At 36.3% G+C, this 20,320-nt stretch overlaps 1 protein-coding gene across 3 annotated transcripts; it reads right to left on the bottom strand.

The window, feature by feature from the left end:
- Window positions 1-95: 95 nt before the first annotated feature.
- LOC142553777 (histone-lysine N-methyltransferase EZA1) lies at window positions 96-20,024 on the bottom strand. Of its 3 annotated transcripts, none has more exons than XM_075664276.1 (17): window positions 19,903-20,024; window positions 19,302-19,403; window positions 18,557-18,855; window positions 17,625-17,786; window positions 12,274-12,358; window positions 11,921-12,076; window positions 11,738-11,785; window positions 11,585-11,656; window positions 11,252-11,418; window positions 3,654-3,807; window positions 2,668-2,888; window positions 1,727-1,858; window positions 1,124-1,211; window positions 993-1,040; window positions 787-915; window positions 564-641; window positions 96-492 (listed from the first exon to the last, which is right to left on the bottom strand). In XM_075664276.1, exons 1-17 carry the CDS (start codon window positions 19,903-19,905, stop codon window positions 301-303), a joined length of 2,136 nt encoding a protein of 711 aa, XP_075520391.1. In that variant the 5' UTR covers window positions 19,906-20,024; the 3' UTR covers window positions 96-300. The 3 variants fall into 3 exon arrangements, with proteins under 3 accessions (XP_075520391.1, XP_075520390.1, XP_075520389.1); XM_075664275.1 differs by having other exon boundaries at window positions 19,317-19,403; window positions 19,779-19,905; XM_075664274.1 differs by having other exon boundaries at window positions 19,779-19,904.
- Window positions 20,025-20,320: the final 296 nt, after the last annotated feature.

Below are 20,320 nucleotides of genomic sequence, written 5' to 3'. Positions count from 1 at the left end.
TTTGCTACCACATTAACGAACAAGTTCACACCTGCATTTGTTCACCTATCTCTCACCACAAAAAAATATTATTTTTTGGAAAATGCTTCCAATGAGATTTTTATTTCATTGTATCAAATTGTCAGCTCAGTTTCTTGGCATTATGGCTAAATACATATATGAGTACTTCAAAGGAACAAGTCATGACATATTATCCCGTGACTCAAACTTAATCTCAATAATTCACTATACGATCTAATATATAACAGGTGAAAAAGTACAGTGGTTCTGGGTATCATATGTAGTAAAGATAACTGGACCTCAACCAGATTGGTGCTTTTTTGGTCGACCCTGAGTTACAGGTGAACCATCTCTCTTTGAACCCTCGGGCTTCCGAGCCCATGCAGGTGCTTGATCCGGACCATAACGATAATCATAAAAGAGCTCTTCACCAGCTTCAATACGCTCGTTGGCAAAAATGCCGACACGGTGATCACCAGCCACCAACATTACCTGTTGAGACCATAATGTATCAGCTCATTGAAAGCAGTAGAGCTATTAAAAAAAAGAAACATAATCACTACCTTGGCGTAACAGTTGGGTGTTGATGAATGGTTAGCAAATTTCAACTTATCTCCTTTGCGGTAAGCATCAAGAACATACTGAAACACGAGAACAATTCATACCTTTTGCATCGTTTGAGGATAACAGTCAATATATGGCAATTGCAGTGGCTCATTCACTACGTCAATTGCAATAAAAATTTTAAGGAATGGTTTTTAGTCTAAAACTGGAGATTTTACTTGCCTGATCATTCAAGTCAAAAAGGAAAGAGGAATTTGCACGATCATAGATTTTTCCCCGCTTATCTGCTTCTCGATGGGAGATCAACTCACCAGTATATTCTCCAAGGTAATCATTTTTATTGACAGAATTCTGGAATTACTTTTCCAGCGTTAGCATAACAATTTGACACAAGAAAAATCTAGGCAGGAAAAAAATCTCCCTCTTACCTTTAAAAATGCTCCCCATCCAGCAACATCTGACTTAGCCAGTAGGATCTGTGACGGGGAAAAAAGAAGTGAACGAGGCTACCGAATTTTGGAATTAGTGAAGAAATACAGTGAATTAGAAAATCTGTTACCCTTTGCTGCTGCCTCAGAAAGAGTCTCATGTTTCCACACTGACCATCTCCTTGTTTTGGCGGCTCACCTAATGAACCATCACCACAGCTGCACAATGTTGAAATTACTTTCAACATAATCAATGTTGAGCGTAATAAAATGCCAAATTAGTGCGTGCGCGCGCATTTTTTCTTTATGTTATTTTCTCCGGAGGTATGCGGGGGCTGGGGGTGTGTAATAATAGGACACTGAAAATTTTTGAGCTAATATCTAATGGAGATCTTTGGCTGTCCACAAGGACTTCAAAGATCAACCCATCATGAAGAGAAAAGTTTGCAAAAAATCCATTCCAAGTTGGTTATGGAAGTAAAGGATTTTCATAAAAGAACAGGAAAATTTTCAAGGCTCGGCAATGCATTTAATATAAAACCTAAACAGCCGGAAACTCTGGTGACAAGTCAAGAAACAGTGGAGATATCAACATCAAGAACTTTCCAAAAATTTAAAAATGATCTCTTGGCCTCATCTTTCTTTTTCCTTGAATTTAAGTTCGGCACTAAGCCTATACACCAAAAAATATCTGTCAACGCAATAAAAAGCGAGTGAACAAAAAGATAAAATACCTAACCCAGCAATTTCGGCAAACATCGGGGTCACATTCGCGTCCAGCTGCAAAACAAGGACATTGCCGGCTTTTGCATTGACTTTTAGCACAATGACATCCTCTAAATCTATTTTTACACCCTTTTGAGCACCTGAGAATAAAAGGATACACATTATTCTTTAACCTTGTCAAAATAGAGTGGATAAATGTGTCGCTAGATTGGTTTTAAGCTAATTAACATTTTAAAAAAATTCACAGATAGCTAGAGCTCTTTGAATACATGAATGGAGAACAAGCTTATTCTTCTAGCTTTAAAACTGCATATCCTTTAAAATGCATTGCTCTACATCATGTTGTCAAATTAATGGAGTAATAACTCCAAAATATACAGATTTATCCATGGCTAAAAGAATTTTGAACTAAAGTGGTGTCAACTTCAAAAGATTAATGAAATCACAAGGAACTATATAAAGCACCATGACTAGCATGCGTGCAATTTTTAGCAGCAATGAAAAGAACCAAGTAATTTATGCACTTCTTTACTCGAGGAAAAATTATATCTTGATGATATTTTTGTTGAAATATCGTAACTTTCTAGTTTTATACTTATTTTGAAGTAAGAAATGAATTCTCCTAACACAGAACTCCTTTTGTTCTAGATGCTGACAGTAACTCTTGCTCTTGTACGAAGGTATTAATTTCAAAGAGAGAACTAAAGATGAATTGACTGGAAAACAATGTTCAATATCCTAGGAACTAGCCAAACTATTGGTCCAGGCATTCTCCAGTTTTGTAAAATTCGACTTCATTCTATGCATCGAGCTCAAACTACATGCAATCAAATCTACAGAAAACAGCTTTACGATTTATTTTTCTGTTTCCTGAAATTGTCTCTGATCTTCATGTATGAACTAAGTATTCCAAAGATAGACGTATGAACAAAAGATGAACTTGACACACCCACAGTATTTTTCACAGCAAGTTCCGATTTGTAAACAAGGGCACTGCTTTCCACACAAGGATTGGCATCCGCATGGAACATATTGCTTATAAGGCTCATCTTTCCCTTCTGCTATCCTTCTCCACAGGGATGGATGGCCAGCAGACTTCCAAGAGGATTTAACTTTGCGGGCTCTGCCTCTTTTACGACATATTCTTGTTTTGACAGGAAACTCTGGCTCCTGGTAAAAAGTTGGTAAAATGTGGCAATTGCGTCTGAAATTTTTAACCATCCACTCACACATTTGCAGAATACAAATGGAAAAAGAACACTAGATGGAATTTCTTTTTGTCTGAAAAGAAAGGTTTCAGACTAATGATAGATGTTAAAACAAGAAATCCTAATTGGCTGTATCACACTGAAAATAAAAATACCTCAATGATTGAATGAAGGTTTAGATATAGGTAAATTCTAAAATAGTCACAACTACTTATCAGATGGATCGCAGAATAATTTCACATTGAACTTTGTATTCCATGAAACATAATTCTTATAGGACTAAATACCTATGGGTGGTTCTTGTGAAAAAATTGAGGGACATTCAGCTGAAAGCATACACCAAAATATCAATTTAAGAGAATTACTTCCGTCTGAGAATTTATCTAATAAGTGATCCACGCAGCAGAATTTTGACTAGATTGTACCATGAAACACAATCTTCAAATAGTTTAAATATTCAGCAAGGCTCCATAATTGGAAAACATACAAAGATAGTGGTGGAAAACTCATGACTGAAGGAATAACTTATGCGAGACAAGTAATACCAGTGGCATCTAGTAAACAACTAATAAATTATTATTTTGGTTCAGTTTTTACGAGAAAATTAATTCCTATGGCATGTGGTATGCTAATAGATATATTTTGGTTCAGTTTAATTTTAACTTTTGTATAAATGCAAAAAGTTGAATCATATAACTGTTCGGTCAGGGGATAAGCTAGTACAAACCGAATTATCCATGTGCGCTTTGCCTACATCTTTAGAAAAGTGGCTCATCACAGATGAAGATCCACGAGGTACAACCACTCCATCACCGTACATATAAGTGGATACTTCTTTGCAAGTTTTCAGCCCAGGGAGCAAATTCCTGGCTATAAGGCAACTGTAAAACGGACGTCACAATTAGCTTAACAAGGTAGAGTTTGCACAATTGTTGTAATTGGAAAATTTCCAGAACTTAAGGAAAAACCAAAAGAAAGAATGTTATTATCGTGCCAGAGTCTTGTGGACAATGTTATAGTTCAGGCCTACCAATTACTATTGCTTCTATTCAAATGACCGTGCCTTTATCACCACGGTGTGAACTTGTAACGTCCCAAAAATTTGAAGGTCCGCGTAAACCGCATGCATGCAAGTTGTCAAATTTCTTATGTATTTTATTAAATTGTTTTAATGCATTAAATGCATGTTTGTTTAATGAATTTGTGTTTTAATTCATGGCTTATTAAAGTTTCATGCATAAGGGTTTTTAAGTTCCATTTCGCGCTCGAACAAGTAACGGAGACCGGGGATAGTTGGGAAAAATATTTTTATTAAATAATTAATTTCAATTATTTAATATATGGTGTATTTAAGTATAATTTTTGAAAATGAGTCTTGGTTGGGTATTTTTACTCGCCGGGTCATATTTTTAACCGATATGCAAATTTTAACTACTCGGAGGACATTTTCAGGGCTCGGGCAAATATTTTCAAAACCGTACCTAAATGAAATAATTTTCGGTAGTGTTATTGGGCTTGATGAGATTATTTTATTGCTTAATGGGCCTAAAATCCTTTTAACCCCTTTAATTTTAATTAAGGGTCCATTATACACTAATTATTAAATTAAACCCACCATCCAAAAACCCTAATCTCCTACCCATATGTTGGCCACCCCTCCTCTCCATTTTCCAGTAGCAAGTTTCGAAAATCCAGCAGCTTCCTCCTTAGGTGTTCTCAAGCTTTTTTCAAAGAAATTGTTCTCCGCCTCTCCGGTGCACGTTCTACGCAAATGTCTTCAGGTTTTCGAGCGTATAAACGCAAAGGCACGCCCTATACCTCGTTTTTCTCATCATTCACATCAATATATACTGGTTTATATGTTTTTGCATGAGGAACCATCGATCTAGCACGTTGTGTAAAGTTTTATACGGTTTTTGACATGAAATATGCGTTTTCCTTGCATGTAACTCACGTTTTTGTGTATTTCTGGTAAGGGGCTGCCTGGACCGTCGTGTGGGGACTCATTTACAGCAGGTTTTCATTGTGTCAAGTGGAGGATTCAGTTCGGGCAAGGGCTAGACGAAGGGGCCGATCATTTGGGTCACATGTTGCACATATCGGCTAGATCGAGTAGAGGGGAGGAGAGCAGCCGTGTGTGTCTTGTTCCGGGTGCTGGTTTGGGTCATGAGGGTTCCATGTCAGGGCTGGGGATGGTCCTTGGTCGGCTGGTAGGGAGGCTAAGCGCAGATCGAAACTTGACGGCATGTTAGGTCAGGTTAAGGCTAGATCGTGCGCTCCTTGAGGAACCGAGGGATTCACATGCATGGGACTGTTTCCTAGGGCTAGGTCGGTCTAGAAGTGTCTAGTCAGGTCCTAGGGGGGTCTGCTCCGAGGCTGGTCCAAGCCAGTCAGGTACAGGGTTGAGCGTTTAGCTTGTTAGTGTGAGTAGGGTTCGGTCCTCTAGGGTGCAAGAAATTTCCAGCAGCTGAGGAGTCTTTTCCAGGGGTCCTAGGTGGTCGGAAATAAGAGGTTTAAGGGCTGGTCATGTAGGTTCAAGTCATGGTTTAAGTTGGGAAAAATATGATTAAGTTTCGGGTTGATTCGGGTTAAAACCGGGACCCCGGTAAAAGTTTAAAATGGATCGTATAAGTTACGGAACGGAATCGAGGTTACCTCTAGGAAATGCTTATAAATATGTTTTGAGGTGTTTTAAGGAGTTTGGTTGGCTTAGGGTTGAAATTTTGAAGTACATGGGTAAAATGGTCAATTAGGGTTTCTAAGGGTAAAATGGACATTTTGCGTCCGAGTCGAGTTTTTACATCTGACAGTGCCCTACACACGATTTGACATGTTTTAAATGCTTATGTTATCAGGAATATGATTTTTTATGTAATTATGAAAAATACGTTGCATGCTTGATTTTAAGAAAAATTTACGTGTATGCATGGTTTTATTAAGTGATAAATATGATGACATGTTTTGAAGGACAAGAGTTGGTTGTGGCTAATACGATGACACAATGACATGTAAGGCCAAGGCTCGGTGGACGGGTAATGTTGTCGCTGATGTCCCCACTGCCGGGTACCACGGTTACACGTAGATGGATCCATCGCCTGACACGATAATACGAAAGTCACAACTAATGAACGGAATTCAATTAAAGAAAATGAACACGTATATGATGATATGTTGAGACATGCTTTGACACGTATGCTTTATTACGTTTACGATACGCTTTAAAGATCATGCAATATATTTTTATTACGGTACTTTTCACTGTTGCCTCCTATGTAGTACTTGCAATAATGGTTCGGGTGTGTTGAGTCTTTAGACTCACTAGGTGTGAATGATGCAGGTGAGCAAGTTGATGTGGATACTGGAGGCGCTGAAGATTGAGTAGGCGGAGCTGGGTAGTGCACTGGATAACCCGAATACCTTGCGTTTTTTCGCATAATATGTTTATGAGACATGGGTTTAAGCAATATGATTAAATATTTTTGAATCTTGTTATACGTTGTTGATTCATCGGATTTATGTTATCGGTTCGAGTTTCTCTTTTAAATCAGTAGACTAGGAGATTGATTTTATTTTAAGATTTAATTAACTACAGTTCTTTTTATTCAGAGGTTGGATGACCTTTTAAAACGCATATTTAACTCATTTAAATGTTGATGTGTGTGTGTATGTTCGGTCATACCCTTTTTAAAAAAAAATATTTCAGTAGAATTTTAAATGAGTAGACGTTTCAGAACTAGTCTCAGAATTTAAAGCTAATATTTATAATTTGGAATCATTGTTTGTTTAATATCCACAAATCGGATAATGACGAGCATTTGAATTATAAGATATAACTTTGATCTATTGTTTTATATTTTAAACTTTGAATAGATTAGATCAAGTTGCTTTCATATGTTGATTTGTATAAATTGTACTCCTCGGTTCAGAGAAAGGAATAAGATTTCTTCTTCTTCAGCATATATATTATTATATCAAACTACATGGTATCAAAAGTCGGGTTCGGCCAATGACTAAGTGTGGTATGGCCTCCTCTTCCGACAACGCCTCCACTCCGGTGACGACGACCCCGAGCTTGGGCGATGTCTACAATCTCCTTCACGTGTCATAAACTTAATGGCCATAATTTCCTCTCTTGGTCGCAATCTGTGATGATGTCCATCTGCGGCCGAGGCAAGGAAGACATCCTTACGGGATCGGCGACCCACCTGATTCCAATGATGCCAAGGTCAAAACATGGAAGGCTACGAACAATTTGATCATGTCATAGTTGATAAATTACATGACGTCTGAGATTGGAGAAAATTTTCATCTCTGCTCCACTACCAAAGATATATGGGACGTGGCTTGTGAAACGTACTCATGTAGGGACAACGCGACAGAGCTCTTTGCGACGGAATCTACTATTCACGATCTCTGCCAGGAAGAGTCCACGGTCACTGCTTATTTTTTTGCTCTCACCTGCCATAAGCAGTTTATTGATATGACCGAGGCACGACTGGAAGTGCACTGTGATGTTTTTTTGCATTTTCCTCATTGTGATGTTTGTCAACTGTCTAAACATACTTGCAATGCATTCAAACCACAATCATATACACTATCCAAACCCTTTGCCCTTATTCATAGTGATATTCGGGGCCCTTCACGTGTGAAAAACATAACGGTTACACGTTGGTTCTTATTATTTGTTGATAATCATACTTGTCTATCTTAGGTGTTTCTCATGAAGAAAAGAGGGAAACTTCCACAATTTTTAAAACCTTCCACGATATAATCTAAACACAATTCTCAACCAAATTCAAATCCTACGCACTGAACGTGATTTCTTTAACTCTGGATTGGGTGATTAGCTAATCGCTAGTGGAATTGTTCATCAAAGCTCATCCGTTGACACCCTCAACAAAATGGTGTAGCCAAACGAAAAAAACCGTCATCTCCTAGATGTTGCATGTTCCTTGTTATTCACCCGTAATGCCCCTCATCATTTCTGGGGTGACGTCGTCCTAACAGCCACTCACCTCATCAATCAATTGGATGTCTTCTCGTGTCCTTAACTTGCGAACACCAACACAAACCCTCCTCGAGTCTTACCTCAATTCCCACCTTCTCTACAACTTTCACATGTGAATATTTGATTGCCTAGTCTTTGTACACATTCATTCCCAACTTCGGGGCAAATTTGATCCTCGCTCTCTCAAATGTATCTTCCTTGGGTACTCTCCTAATCAGAAATGCTACAAGCATTATTCTCCAGTCACCAGGAAATTCTACACTTCCATGGATGTCACTTTCAATGAAGCTGAACCTTTCTTTCCACCTTCCTTGGTTCAGGATGAGCTTGTCACGAATGAGCCTCAGAATTTGGAGCTCATCACCCCAGATGCACCATGTATGTAACAAACTCCCACCAACATACTATATAACTCACAGACACATCCTACACTCCCCCAGCCTCATCCTGAATATCCTATTCCACTTTATGACCATGTTTATTCTCTCAGAAGGCCACTTCAACTTGAGAATTATCAGGAACACGCACACAATCAGCCAACCAACAGTACTTCTTCGCCGCTAGATTATCTGAAAAACAATCCAGGTACGATGAGTTCTGACTCACCTAAGATTGATGAACTTGATGAATGGCCCATTGCATTGAGGAAATGAGTTAGATCATGCACCCAACACCCTACAAGTAACTTTATCTCACACGATCTTTTATCTCCTGCATATCAAGCCTTTGTTATGATTTTAGATCAGGTACATGTTCCATCAAGCATCACCGATGCCCTCCAAAATCCAAACTGGAGGACTGCTATCTTTGATGAATACATGCTCTCGAAAAGAACAATGCTTGGCAAAACATTGAACTTCCACCTGGAAAACAAGCTGTTGGTTGCAAGATTTTAACAGTCAAGCATAAGACTGATAAAAGCATTGAACGATTTAAAGGACGGCTAGTATCAAAAGGGTATAACCAAACATGTGGGATCGATTATCAAGAAACATTTGCATCTGTAGTCTTTCACAAAGAAAATATGTTTTGGACCTCGTGAAGGAAACAGGGATGTTGAGGGTACAAATTTGTCAATACTTTTACGGACCCAAAAATAAAAATTGGAAGGAAAAAAGATAGTCCATCAGTCGACAAAGGAAGATATCAGAGATCAGTGGGTAAGCTGATAAATCTTTTTCACACGAGACGTGACATTGGATTTGTTGTAAGCATCGTACGTCAGTTCATGAATAATCCAATAGAGGTGGAGGCTGTTTTTCGAGTATTTAAGTACCTAAAAGGATCCCCTGGAGAGGGACTATGTTTTTGCAAAACTACCACAAGAAATATACAGTTATATAGTAATGATAAATGGGCATGATCTTCTACTACCAGACGATCCACATCTGGGTAATGCTCATTTGTATGGGATAACCTAGTAACACGGCGCAGCAAGAAGCAAATTGTAGTGGCAAAAAGTAGGGCAGAAGTGGAATTCCGGTCCTTGGCTAATGGGATTTGTGAAGGTATATGGCTTCAAGGATTGATGACTGAAAGGATCGGTTAGAAGGTGATAAGTGTTTAAAAGGGGGGGTTTGAATAAACACTCACGGATTATGTATATTTTTCGAAAATTGGGTTCAGTTTAGTGACAAACTGACACTCGGTATCTCGTCAATCGATAACAATCAGTTTAACTAAGAAAACAATTGCGGAAGTAAACTGACTGAGAGATAGAATAACCGACTGAAAATAATAACTGAAATAAAATGCACACGGTTTGTTTTTGGATGTTCGGAGAATAGAATAACTCCTATGTCACCCCTTCTATCACGAAGATAGGATTTTCACTAAAAGACTTTGATCGAATACAAAAGTTGTACTGACCCACTTCAGTTTGGACTTGACACTGCCAAAACTGAAACTCTTAGTTCACAAAAACTTTTATAGTGCGTGACTGAATTTAACACGACTGAATGAATCTAACAAAGATTTCAAAGTGCTAACAAGCTCGTAAATGTAGCCTTGATTGCTACTGATCAATCTGATAAGAGTGAGCTTTTGATATTTGAATGCGAGTAGTTATTTTAGCAGCGTAACAGCAAGCTTGAATAGAATAGTTGTTCGTTGTTGTTTTCTCTGCTGCCCTCTTCACCTATTTATAGGCTTCTCTTCCAACGGTAACAATAAATATAACTTGAATTTTATATCCGTTGATTGCCATGTCAATATTCTCTGACATTCGTACATTGTAGATTCTGAAACGCGGCGTTCCACTCCGAGTTGCAGTCTGCTTTGTACTATTGTCGGTTGAATGTCCTTTTCAACTGATGGCGTGTTGCAATAGCTTGTGTGTTTTCGACTGAATATATCGACTGATTGGTTTACGACTGATCAGTCAGTTGACTTGAAAATTCAGTTACGCTGGTATCAGTTGTCTTTAATATTATGCACATTAATCTTCAGTTAGGCAACTGATAGTTGATTTGCGAAGCCTGGTTACTTGATCAGTTAGTCCAATAAATACGATGCTTAGTTTTGTCAAATCACTGAAATTTAGTTTCCAACAATGACTTAATTGAAATGGGATTTGCGAAAGTATATGGCTTCAAGGATTGTTGACTGAATTGAAATTGGAAGGCCATCAGACAATAGGACTAAAATGTGACAATCAAGCTGCATTAAGTATTGCCAAGAATCCAGCTCATCATGATCGAACCAAACATGTTGAGGCCGATCGTTGTTTCATGAATGAAAAGATTGAGAATGGAATCATGAAATTCAGCAACGTTTAGAGCCAATCACAAGCTGCAGACATCCTAACAGAGACCCTGTTCTGACCACCGTTCGATGACTTGGTGTCCAAGTTGGGCATGATCGACATATGCAACTCAACCCGAGGGAGAGTGTTGAAAATTCAGAAATTATATAATGATGGGCATTTGAATTATTAGATAAACTTTCATCTACTGTTTTATATTTTAAACTTTGGATAGATTAGATTAGGTTGTTATCTTCTTATTTGATTTGAATAAATTGTACTCCTCAATTCAGTATTTGATTTGAATAAATTGTAGTACTCAGTTCAGAGAGAGGAATAAGATTTATCTTCTCCAGCATATATTTTCTTATACTAAACTACATTGTTGTTGGAAAATGAAGTGAAATGCTCCAATCTCTCCATCTTTCCCCATTACTATTGGCCCGGAAAAAAGATTGAAACTTAAGAAGTTATAACATTATGGATTCTAATTAGGATTGCATGCAATTTATGCAGCTACATAATTTAAAATATCTGCAGGAAATAACTATTGAAAACAAATAGAGTTCCATACCTATTTCTTCCAAATATGAGTGTGCCCTTCAAGTACAAGTCTTCCTCAAAAGGTCTCCATTCACTTTGTTTCACTGAAGCTTCTATGGACTTTCCAACCGAATCTGATAAATACTTCAAAGGGACTTCCGTGACCTCTTTCCCCTTATATTTGATAGCATCCCTAACCTTAATACCAGCAGCATCAAGAAAACAAGTCAAGCGATCTGAATGAAAAAATGTGTGTAACGGATGGTGCAGTGAAGCAGTGCAAAAAAAAAAATTGTTTTCTTGTATATTTATGGCTGAAGATGTAGTCTCTTTACTATTTACAAACTCCTCAATAAAGTCATACCTCAAGATAACACTGATCACCACAAACTTTACGGTCCTCCTCGGTATCAAATGGGCAGTATTGCTTTTCACTCTGTCAATCAATTATTTTCTGAAATCAACAAATGGAAAAATCTCAAATATTCTTAGTACTTTCAAAAAACCTTTCGCTTACAGGATAAATTAGATTTTGTGAACAGCCATGCAAAAGACAGTCAAATATCTGTGAACGAAAAAAAAGTAATAAAATAAATAAATAAAAAAAGTAACAATAACATAGTGAAGGTGGGAATATTAATGAAAGTGAAAAAATATATACAAACAAAAAAAGAAGAAAAAGATCTGTCAGGTCATCTACCAGACAACGGCGACAAAATAGATTATCGAAAGAATCTAAGGCAGCTGTGAGGCTTTTGACCAGAAATGCGTCATTTTCAGACTTTACTTCTCCAATCCTTTTCAAATTATGTTCCTCAGTCACCTGATCTTTTTCCATGAGCATGTCGCAGCGCTCCTGCATATACCAGGAGTGAATACATCTAAACAATAGAGAGAGACAGTTGTAAAAATATAGGAAATACAATTAAAAAATGACAAGTAGAATACCTCTCAGAGGAAATATGTACGCATTTATCAAAACGAAACACCATGATTTGTGAAGTTTTATCCCTTCTAATTGTTAAAACTTTTAAAATAAAATATATAGATCACCTCAATTTCCACTGCAGTTCCCCCAACAAATTGGGTCAGTACATTGAGAATGTCAGCACTAACTCCATACTCCTGAAAGGCCATCCTATAAATTCACAAATGAGCATATAACATAATTCTGGAAACTGCCAATGGGCTTTGAATGCAAAAAATCAGCAAAAAGGAATCACACCAATTCAAAAGGTTAATCCAAACTATGCTGAAACCACATGTCCCAAAAATCCAAGCTCGTGGAATGATGTACAATTAATAGTTTAATATTTAAAATGCCCTCACTTGTGTAACCAGGAGATCAACAAATAAATGCCTGAAATTCATGTCCAAGGTGTATAGGTATAAGTTGGCCAGGCTTTATGCAGCAAAGGCCACTGAAAGCCAACTAATTGAAACCGCTTTTCCAAAGCTCGAGCTCATAAAAACAGCGAAATGAATCGGGTTTATATCTAATAAACAACATGCATAATTTTGTTTTAACAGTTATTCTATGTGGTTTTGACCAGGAACCAACAAGGAGGAAAGATTACTAAACAGTAAAAATGAGACTTCGGGTCTCATGAACATGCAAAATGACTTAAATTCTTTCACATTTATAATTACACAGAACTTTCCTATAAACAGATTCAAGCCAAATATGGTGAAACCGAGTCAACAGGATAAATACATCGGCTTTCATAAATAAGGGTTACCATTTTGATTTCATGTGCAAAGATCCACCACCACCTTCAAATAGAAAAAAAATGAGAAAATTTTCGATATGTTCGTTAAAGCCGTACTACTACGCCAAATAGAGTGACAAAAGATAAAGGTAAAAAACATGTGTACAACATTGGGTTGGTGTCAAATGTTTGTGTAGTTTTCATTGGTTGAACAGGTTTTCATTGGAGATCGAATATTTTGGAATAACTTTTTGCAATAAGGAAAGGGCTTCAATTTTGTGCTGACATTGTTTTATTCCCTATTTGGTTACAGGCTCTCTTACTTCTTTAAGACTCCTTCAAGCTACTGATCGCAAATGGGACTTGTTGCACCTAGTCCTCAAGATAAGGAATTAATTTGCCAATTTAGGATTTTTTTTTTTCGCATCTTTATTTGAAAGGCAGTTCAGTTCCATGGCAAGTGCTTTAGTTAACTGCTTAATAAAGTAGGAACCCGGTCAAATTTTTTTCTGGAGAAATTCATCAAGCAGATATCCCTGCTCCTATAAAGTTAGATAGGTTTGGGATCTAATATGTTACAAATTACTATCCACTCTAAGACTATCTTGTATTTATTTCGGCGTTTTTGGTCTAGTCTCCCGATTATATATAGCCTTTTCTTTTTTATCCGTTTATTGATCCCCACCTACAGGCACAAACACTATATTACTGGTCCACCGGTCCAGCACAAGTGGTCTTTTTCCTTGTGTTTCTATTCTTTTTTCTTTTTAAAAATCAAAATCAGAATACATTAAAGCCCTTTATATGGATAAAACCTAATTATACCAGTGTTCTAAAAAACGCTAGGTGGTAGGCCGGCGGCGGATGGCACCTAGGCAGTTTTTTTTACTATATCCCTAATTCTTCTTTTAGTTCATTTCTATATTTCTCCAACACTCCACCTGTATCGGATTCAAACTCAAAATCCATGATATTTTGAAGTACAGATCAAGGTACATGTTTTTTTTCGAAAAAAATATTGACAAGCATGATGGTATGATAATAATGTATTTGAAATATTCTGATAATAAAAATTAGATTTCGAGGTGATGTGCTTTTAATTTTATTTTTTTTAAATCTGTTTTTTAATATATATATATATATATATATATATATATATATATCCGCTAGGCGACCGATTAATGAGGCAACGACCAGAAGCGTCAACTTTGTATTCGGGCGGTGGGCGACCTAGGGGGTCCTAGGGTGACACCTTTTAGAACAATGATTTATACAGTTGATAGATTTATATTTTCATATAATTTCCTTGATTCAATTTCATATAATTTCCTTGATTCAATTTATAGTATTTTGGTCAATTTCAATGGCTAAACTGATACATATAGCTAACTAATCATGATTTGTGTTGGTGTAAAGCTGAAATCAAGGAATAGAGTCGAAATGTCGGAAAAAGGAAACAATTGCATTGTTTAGGCTCCTTGGAGTCGCCCAATGGCATCACAACATGAGGAAAAATATGAACCAGATAACCTAAGGAGTAAGGACCAAATACAATCAAGTACAAAGTGAGAAATTGGACAATACAGCACGACTATGTTCCTTTTATTTGAATTGTGTATTCCACTAGATCTCAAGTAGCCCTGCAATTTTGTCTAATTATTAATTGAATGAATAAAAGATTCAAGTACCATGTCCAAACAAATCTTGACATATCTTCATGTTTTAGGAAATAAGAGGTTCCAATTTCCTTTAGATACTTTCATCAAAACTCATACGTTCGAGGAGAAGAACATAAAGGGAGCAATTGAGAAGATAGGGAGGAAGAAAAAGATTCAACGGAGGTGACTTTGAGAGTTTATTCATCTTCCTAAACTTTGTTTTTATTTTATTTTGAATTGATTATGTTTGGATTGTTGAGAAGCATTTTTAAACATCATTTATACTTATGAACTAAGTTTATTTTATCAGATTAGAGCATCCTTTGTTTGACGTATGATTTTATTGATCTTATTTGATTGTACTCCTGAATTTTCTGATTGCGTGCTTGTTTTTAATGCTTTCAAAAAGTAGCTACCTTTGAATGATTTTATATACTACAATTGAGATAGAGATGACATAATATTACATATTATGGATTTAGATTGAGATCAAATGATAAAATAAAATAATTTAATCGAAGGGTAGTGTTTTTCATAGAATTTAACAGAATATTGATTGCTAAACAATTTAAAGAAATGCAATTGTTGCAAATTAATATTAGGTTTGATATAACTTCAGATAGTATATTAAATAAACTAGGAAAAATTGTCATCCCAGAAATAGATGGAATTTCAATAAAAATAATAATAATTGAGAATTGTGGGGACTGGCATTCTGAACTGAAATCTTAACAATCTTTTCTCAACGAACTTTCCTTGCTATCTGATTACTTTGGTTGGTATTTGAGAATTATATTTTATTTTATTTAAATTGTTCAGTTTTTTTCATATGTTAAATATAGTCACATAATTTTATTTGGTGCTTGCTAGTTAGTCCGGGTGAAACGACAACCCGATTCTCATGTCTGTATTAAAACTCGACATTGTATTCTTACGATCAAATCAAGCTATTTTATTTAAAATGGGCATTGTATTTTTATTTAATTATTTACTGTGAAATAAAGCCCAATCAAGTTTTTGAGTTCCAAATAGGCCTAACCATGCTTTCAAAACCAACGGTTTTGGTTCCAACAAAAGGTAAAATAGGTAACGAACCGCTTGGATCGGTTCCTGCTTCTAAGGTTTCGGATTCGGTTTTTAACGGTTACGGTTTGAACAACTTTGAACAAACATTTATTGTTGGAACTTTTCAAGTTCGCAATCTCAATTTTGATGTTAACAAAACTTGTTATTTTGTGATACTAATGATTTACCTTAGTGTGCAGAAGCTAGGATCAGTTACGAGTTATTTACATCGCAAACTGAAGACCCAACTGATCGCACAAACCAAATCAGGTGAACTGATACGTCAAATGAGCAGTTCAGCTGATCGTCCAGTTGATAGGTGGTTCAGCAGGAGAACCTCAGAAGCCTGACCAGCCGAAGGAGTGTTCAACTGATGAAGAAGCCCAGCTGATCAGTTCAACAGAACGAGAGTGAAATCAGTTTGACAGTTCAACTGACGAGTCAACTGATTTCACCAGCCCAACTGAAGATCAGTTCAGCTGACTAGTTCGGAGCGTCAGTTAAGAATCTTTCAGATGTAGATGAAGACAAACTCATTCAGTGGTTTCCAGTTATACACAAAGGTACAAAGCAATTGTCCAGTCAAAGGACAATAATGAACGTTGCATCAGAGCATTAAAGACAAACGTTTCAGAAGGACAGTCAAAAAGTCGAGACACAAAGTCGAAGGAACGAATTCAAAATACAATGGATACAATTATTGTGTCTCACTGTACGATCAGTTTCCCGCCTATATAAATATAAGATCAGCGAAGACTCTAGTAGTGAAGAGAAATCAAAAAGAAAAGAGAGGGCACGCTAAATGCTTATCAGCTTTCAAGAAGCAAATCAGCCCAGAGGGACACTTCAACGTGTTATCAGCTTAGTTTAAGAAGCTTATTTCCCTCAGTGTGTGAGAACATCCTTGTTCAATTCTCACACACGTACATACTCACCACCACCCAAATACAGTCTTGCACAAAGACGTTAAACTTGTGTAAGTAGTCTTTCTCACATAGACGTTAAAGAAGTGTTGGCTGAAAGGTACTGCCTTCAGTCTAGACTAGGAGTTCAGTTAGGCAGTGGATAAGTCCTAAGCTGGGTGGGTTTGTACAAGTAGTTGTATAAATCAAAGTTTTTTAGTAAATCCTACCCGAGGTGGTAGAAGGGGTGACGTAGGAGCAGTTGAAGTCTCCGAACATCCATAAACATATCTCGTGTATTTAACTGATTAACTGTTGTTTTCAAACTGACTTGATCAGTTAGAGCATCCGTCAGTTCAGTTATTGCCATAACTGAACTGATATATGTGACAATTGATCCTCTGCTTTTCAGTTATTCAGTTTACATAAATTAAAACGTTTTCTAATTTAACAGTATTCTTCACGAAGGATTGCATCGAGTTTCTTCCGCTTGGTTTTTAACCAAACTCGATTTAATCATCGATGTTGACATTCTTAGAACACGAGCTATTGCAGCTCATTGGAGAATATTGTGTTTGAAATGCCTTCAAAGGCACCAGCACACAATCCTTCATTTATTCTTTTAAATTTAAAGGAAAAAAGAAAAATAATGATACAATATGAGAAGTGAAATTAGTAGTCCAGCAATCATACTTAGTTTTTATCAAAATAAAATTAAAAATAATGGGTTAAATTTAATTCATTTAGATCAAATAGTTTAAATTACATAACTTACAGTGCTAGGTATGATACAAGATCTTAAAATTTAAGATAAGTTACGGCTGCAGTTCCGGTTCCTTATTTTTAGGAATTGGAACTGAATTGTAAGTTCACAGTTCCGGTTTCAGTTATTGGATGTGGACATGTGGTTCCTGGGAACCGTGGTTGGGCTTAGTCCCATTCATTCAATAAAAGGTGATTCATGAAGACTAGTAAAGTAGTTGACAAGTGGCAAAAAGTCAAATCACATGAAATATGGTACATAAACATGGACATGGCATATTATGTACATCAACAGTAGACAAACTAACCTCAAAATACGATCTTCTGCCTCAGAAAATTCATGTTTCTCTCCCTCCAATCCTCCGAGCTCTTCTTCGCTATCGCTACAGATCAATGCCTCACTACCATGTTGATCGTAGTAAATTCGTCTCCTTCCAACAACTGATTGGTCTTCAGCCATTCTCTGATTTCTGTGGATAATGCAAAGTATTCATGCAAAAACAATACCAAATATAAACTTTACTTCATGTAAGACCACCACAAAATGCACATAGGTTAGCAAATTTTAATCACAAAAACAAAAAGGTGAACATACACAACAATTAAATCTATTGCCCCAAAAGCAAAAGTATACAATGAATTCAAATTCAACACATGAACGATGTTCTTGTAATCTCGCATATAAACAGCCATTTGGCCTAAAACATTCAAATTATCAAACAAGATTGCACAAGTCCTGTCAATAGCATTATATCCTTCAATGCTCTTATAGAAAAGTACAGAAAAAACAATATTATATGCTTTATGGGGTTAAAAATACACAGTTAACTAATACCATCATTTATCAAATGCAAGTGGTCTAAACCACTTTCTTTGTGGTTCACGATTTTGGACTAACGTCAACTAAAACCACTAGCGGCATGTCACAGCTACTGATACAATATCCAAATCAAGGTATTGCAATATGCTCCCATAAACAAATTAAGGACAACAGAAAATCTTCCTCGTATGATTTGATGCAGGCATCACTTGACAGTTATATAATAAACTTACCCATTTCATGCCATAAATATGCTAATTCTCACACCTGTCCAGAAAAACTTCAATTTTCATAACATTAACAGGTACTTATTTCTTCAGGAAAAAAATGAAGATCTACAGAAAAACTAGGTACTACCTCCTTCTAGAAAATAAAATGGTCAAATAAACCACATAGCAGAAGTCTATAAGATTATGGTACCTATCTAAGAAAATCCAAGTGGTATATGGAAGCAACTTCTCAACAAGTGGAAGTTTCGCAGTCGCAGAAAATGCAATGTCTTCACTGCTAGTATTTTCTCTGCTATTGTTAATGGCATCTCTATCTGCAGATCCTTCAGCAAGCCCGCTTACTTTGCAGAGAGGATTAACCATTCTCAGAGATAGAAAGTTTGCAGAATCATTACTCCTTACAACAGTAAGATCATTCCTTGATTCAGTCAATGTTTTAATATCAGCGACATAAGCTTGAACCTTCTGGCTATTTTTCTCTAGTTTTTCCTGAGCAAAACAAAAAATAAAATAACCACCTCATCTCTAAGAAAAGTCGTTGTTAGAGAAAATTAGCAATTTAAAGTGGAAATGTTGATCAAGTTTATTCACTTAAGATATCAGGATTCAAGCTAATGGTCATGATAGTTAGTCATTGGTCGTTGTGAATACGGGAAAAAGATTTCGGCTTTACAATCATGTTGATCAAGTTTATTCACTTAAGCTTGAACCTTCTGGCTATTTCATGAGGCTAACTTCTCATTACGTAAAAAGCAAAGTTAGTCATTGATAGTGGTGAATAAAGGAAAAAGATTTCGACTTTACGGAGAATTAAGATCCAGTCTTTAGAATTTGATGCCTTAATCTTGCTATTGGCAGAGATAAAACTAAATTCAAGATGACTAGAATAAAACAGCAGATATCATACGATACGAGGCTAAAATAATGAAAATTACACCAACAAAAGCAACCCTTTCAGACTGAATCTGCTTTTCCAGTTGAGTCAGTTTATTCATCAATTTTGCAATAGCATCACTGCTCTGTTCCTCATAAGATTTCTGTTGAATCAAATCCAAACAGTAAAAACAATCATATCTCCAATTGCTGAAAAAAATTTGCCAGACCAAAAAGAAAACATGAAAAGTGATACCAATTTTAGCATGTTGGAAGTAAAATTTTGCATATTAATTTAATCAAAATAGACGATATTAACAAAATTCAACCCACGATGACAAAATCTGATCCCTGCAATCGGAAAATTTTCCATAGCATACTTTAAGGACGAAAATTGTTGGAAATTACACCCCACAAAAAAAACGTTTTTGCCAATATCAGTTGGCCTTCCCTCCTTTTTTTTCTATACATGACCAGAGAAAATGAAAACATGATCATCAACGAAGAATCAACAGAAAAAATGAAAAACCAATCAATACCAAACGATGATCAAACATCTCGAAACAGGAAAAATTATAGAGATCAAACATGGAAAAATAATTCGAAAGATAAATGATCGGAAGGGAAAAAAACTCTTGATTTGGAAGCAAACGCGTTGGATACCATGATGTTTATTGGTGTCAAGACTTGAGAGTGGGAACAAGAAAAAGATGAAGGGGAGGTGTAGGGGGATGCTGACGACCACTGTGTACTGATTCTACCGAAGGATCGTGTGGTGTGCTCTAAATTCTTGTAAATAATAGTTAATTTTTTGTCTTTATTATTATTTACATCTAAAATATATCTCTTTTAAAAAAATATATTTATATTTTTATAATGTGGAAAAAATCTGACGGATTTGTCATAACATAGAAATCATTATTGTTTATTAAATGATATCTATTTATTTATTTTATCTATACCCTGCTTAAACATTAGGCATGTTTAATTGATCCGTGGGTTTGGTCCAGCCCGGTTCAGACCGATTTTGGCGTCGAAAGGTCGGGAACGGGTTAAAAATTGGTTCTGTTCTGATTTCAAA

The sequence above is a fragment of the Primulina tabacum genome, chromosome 8 (assembly GCF_025594145.1).
Source record: "Primulina tabacum isolate GXHZ01 chromosome 8, ASM2559414v2, whole genome shotgun sequence".
Classification (NCBI taxonomy): Eukaryota; Viridiplantae; Streptophyta; class Magnoliopsida; order Lamiales; family Gesneriaceae; genus Primulina; species Primulina tabacum.
This window is presented reverse-complemented; position numbering and strand designations above follow the sequence as displayed.

Excerpts from the sequence above, each read along its gene's own strand:
- LOC142553777 (XM_075664274.1), bottom strand. The coding sequence starts at position 19,829 with ATGTTTGATCTCTATAATTTTTCCTGTTTCGAGATGTTTGATCATCGT. Across the intron at positions 17,787-18,556 it reads ACTTGGATTTTCTTAGATAG|AAATCAGAGAATGGCTGAAG; the intron begins GTACCATAATCT and ends CATTATCCACAG. Across the intron at positions 1,041-1,123 it reads TTCTGAGGCAGCAGCAAAGG|ATCCTACTGGCTAAGTCAGA; the intron begins GTAACAGATTTT and ends TCCCCGTCACAG.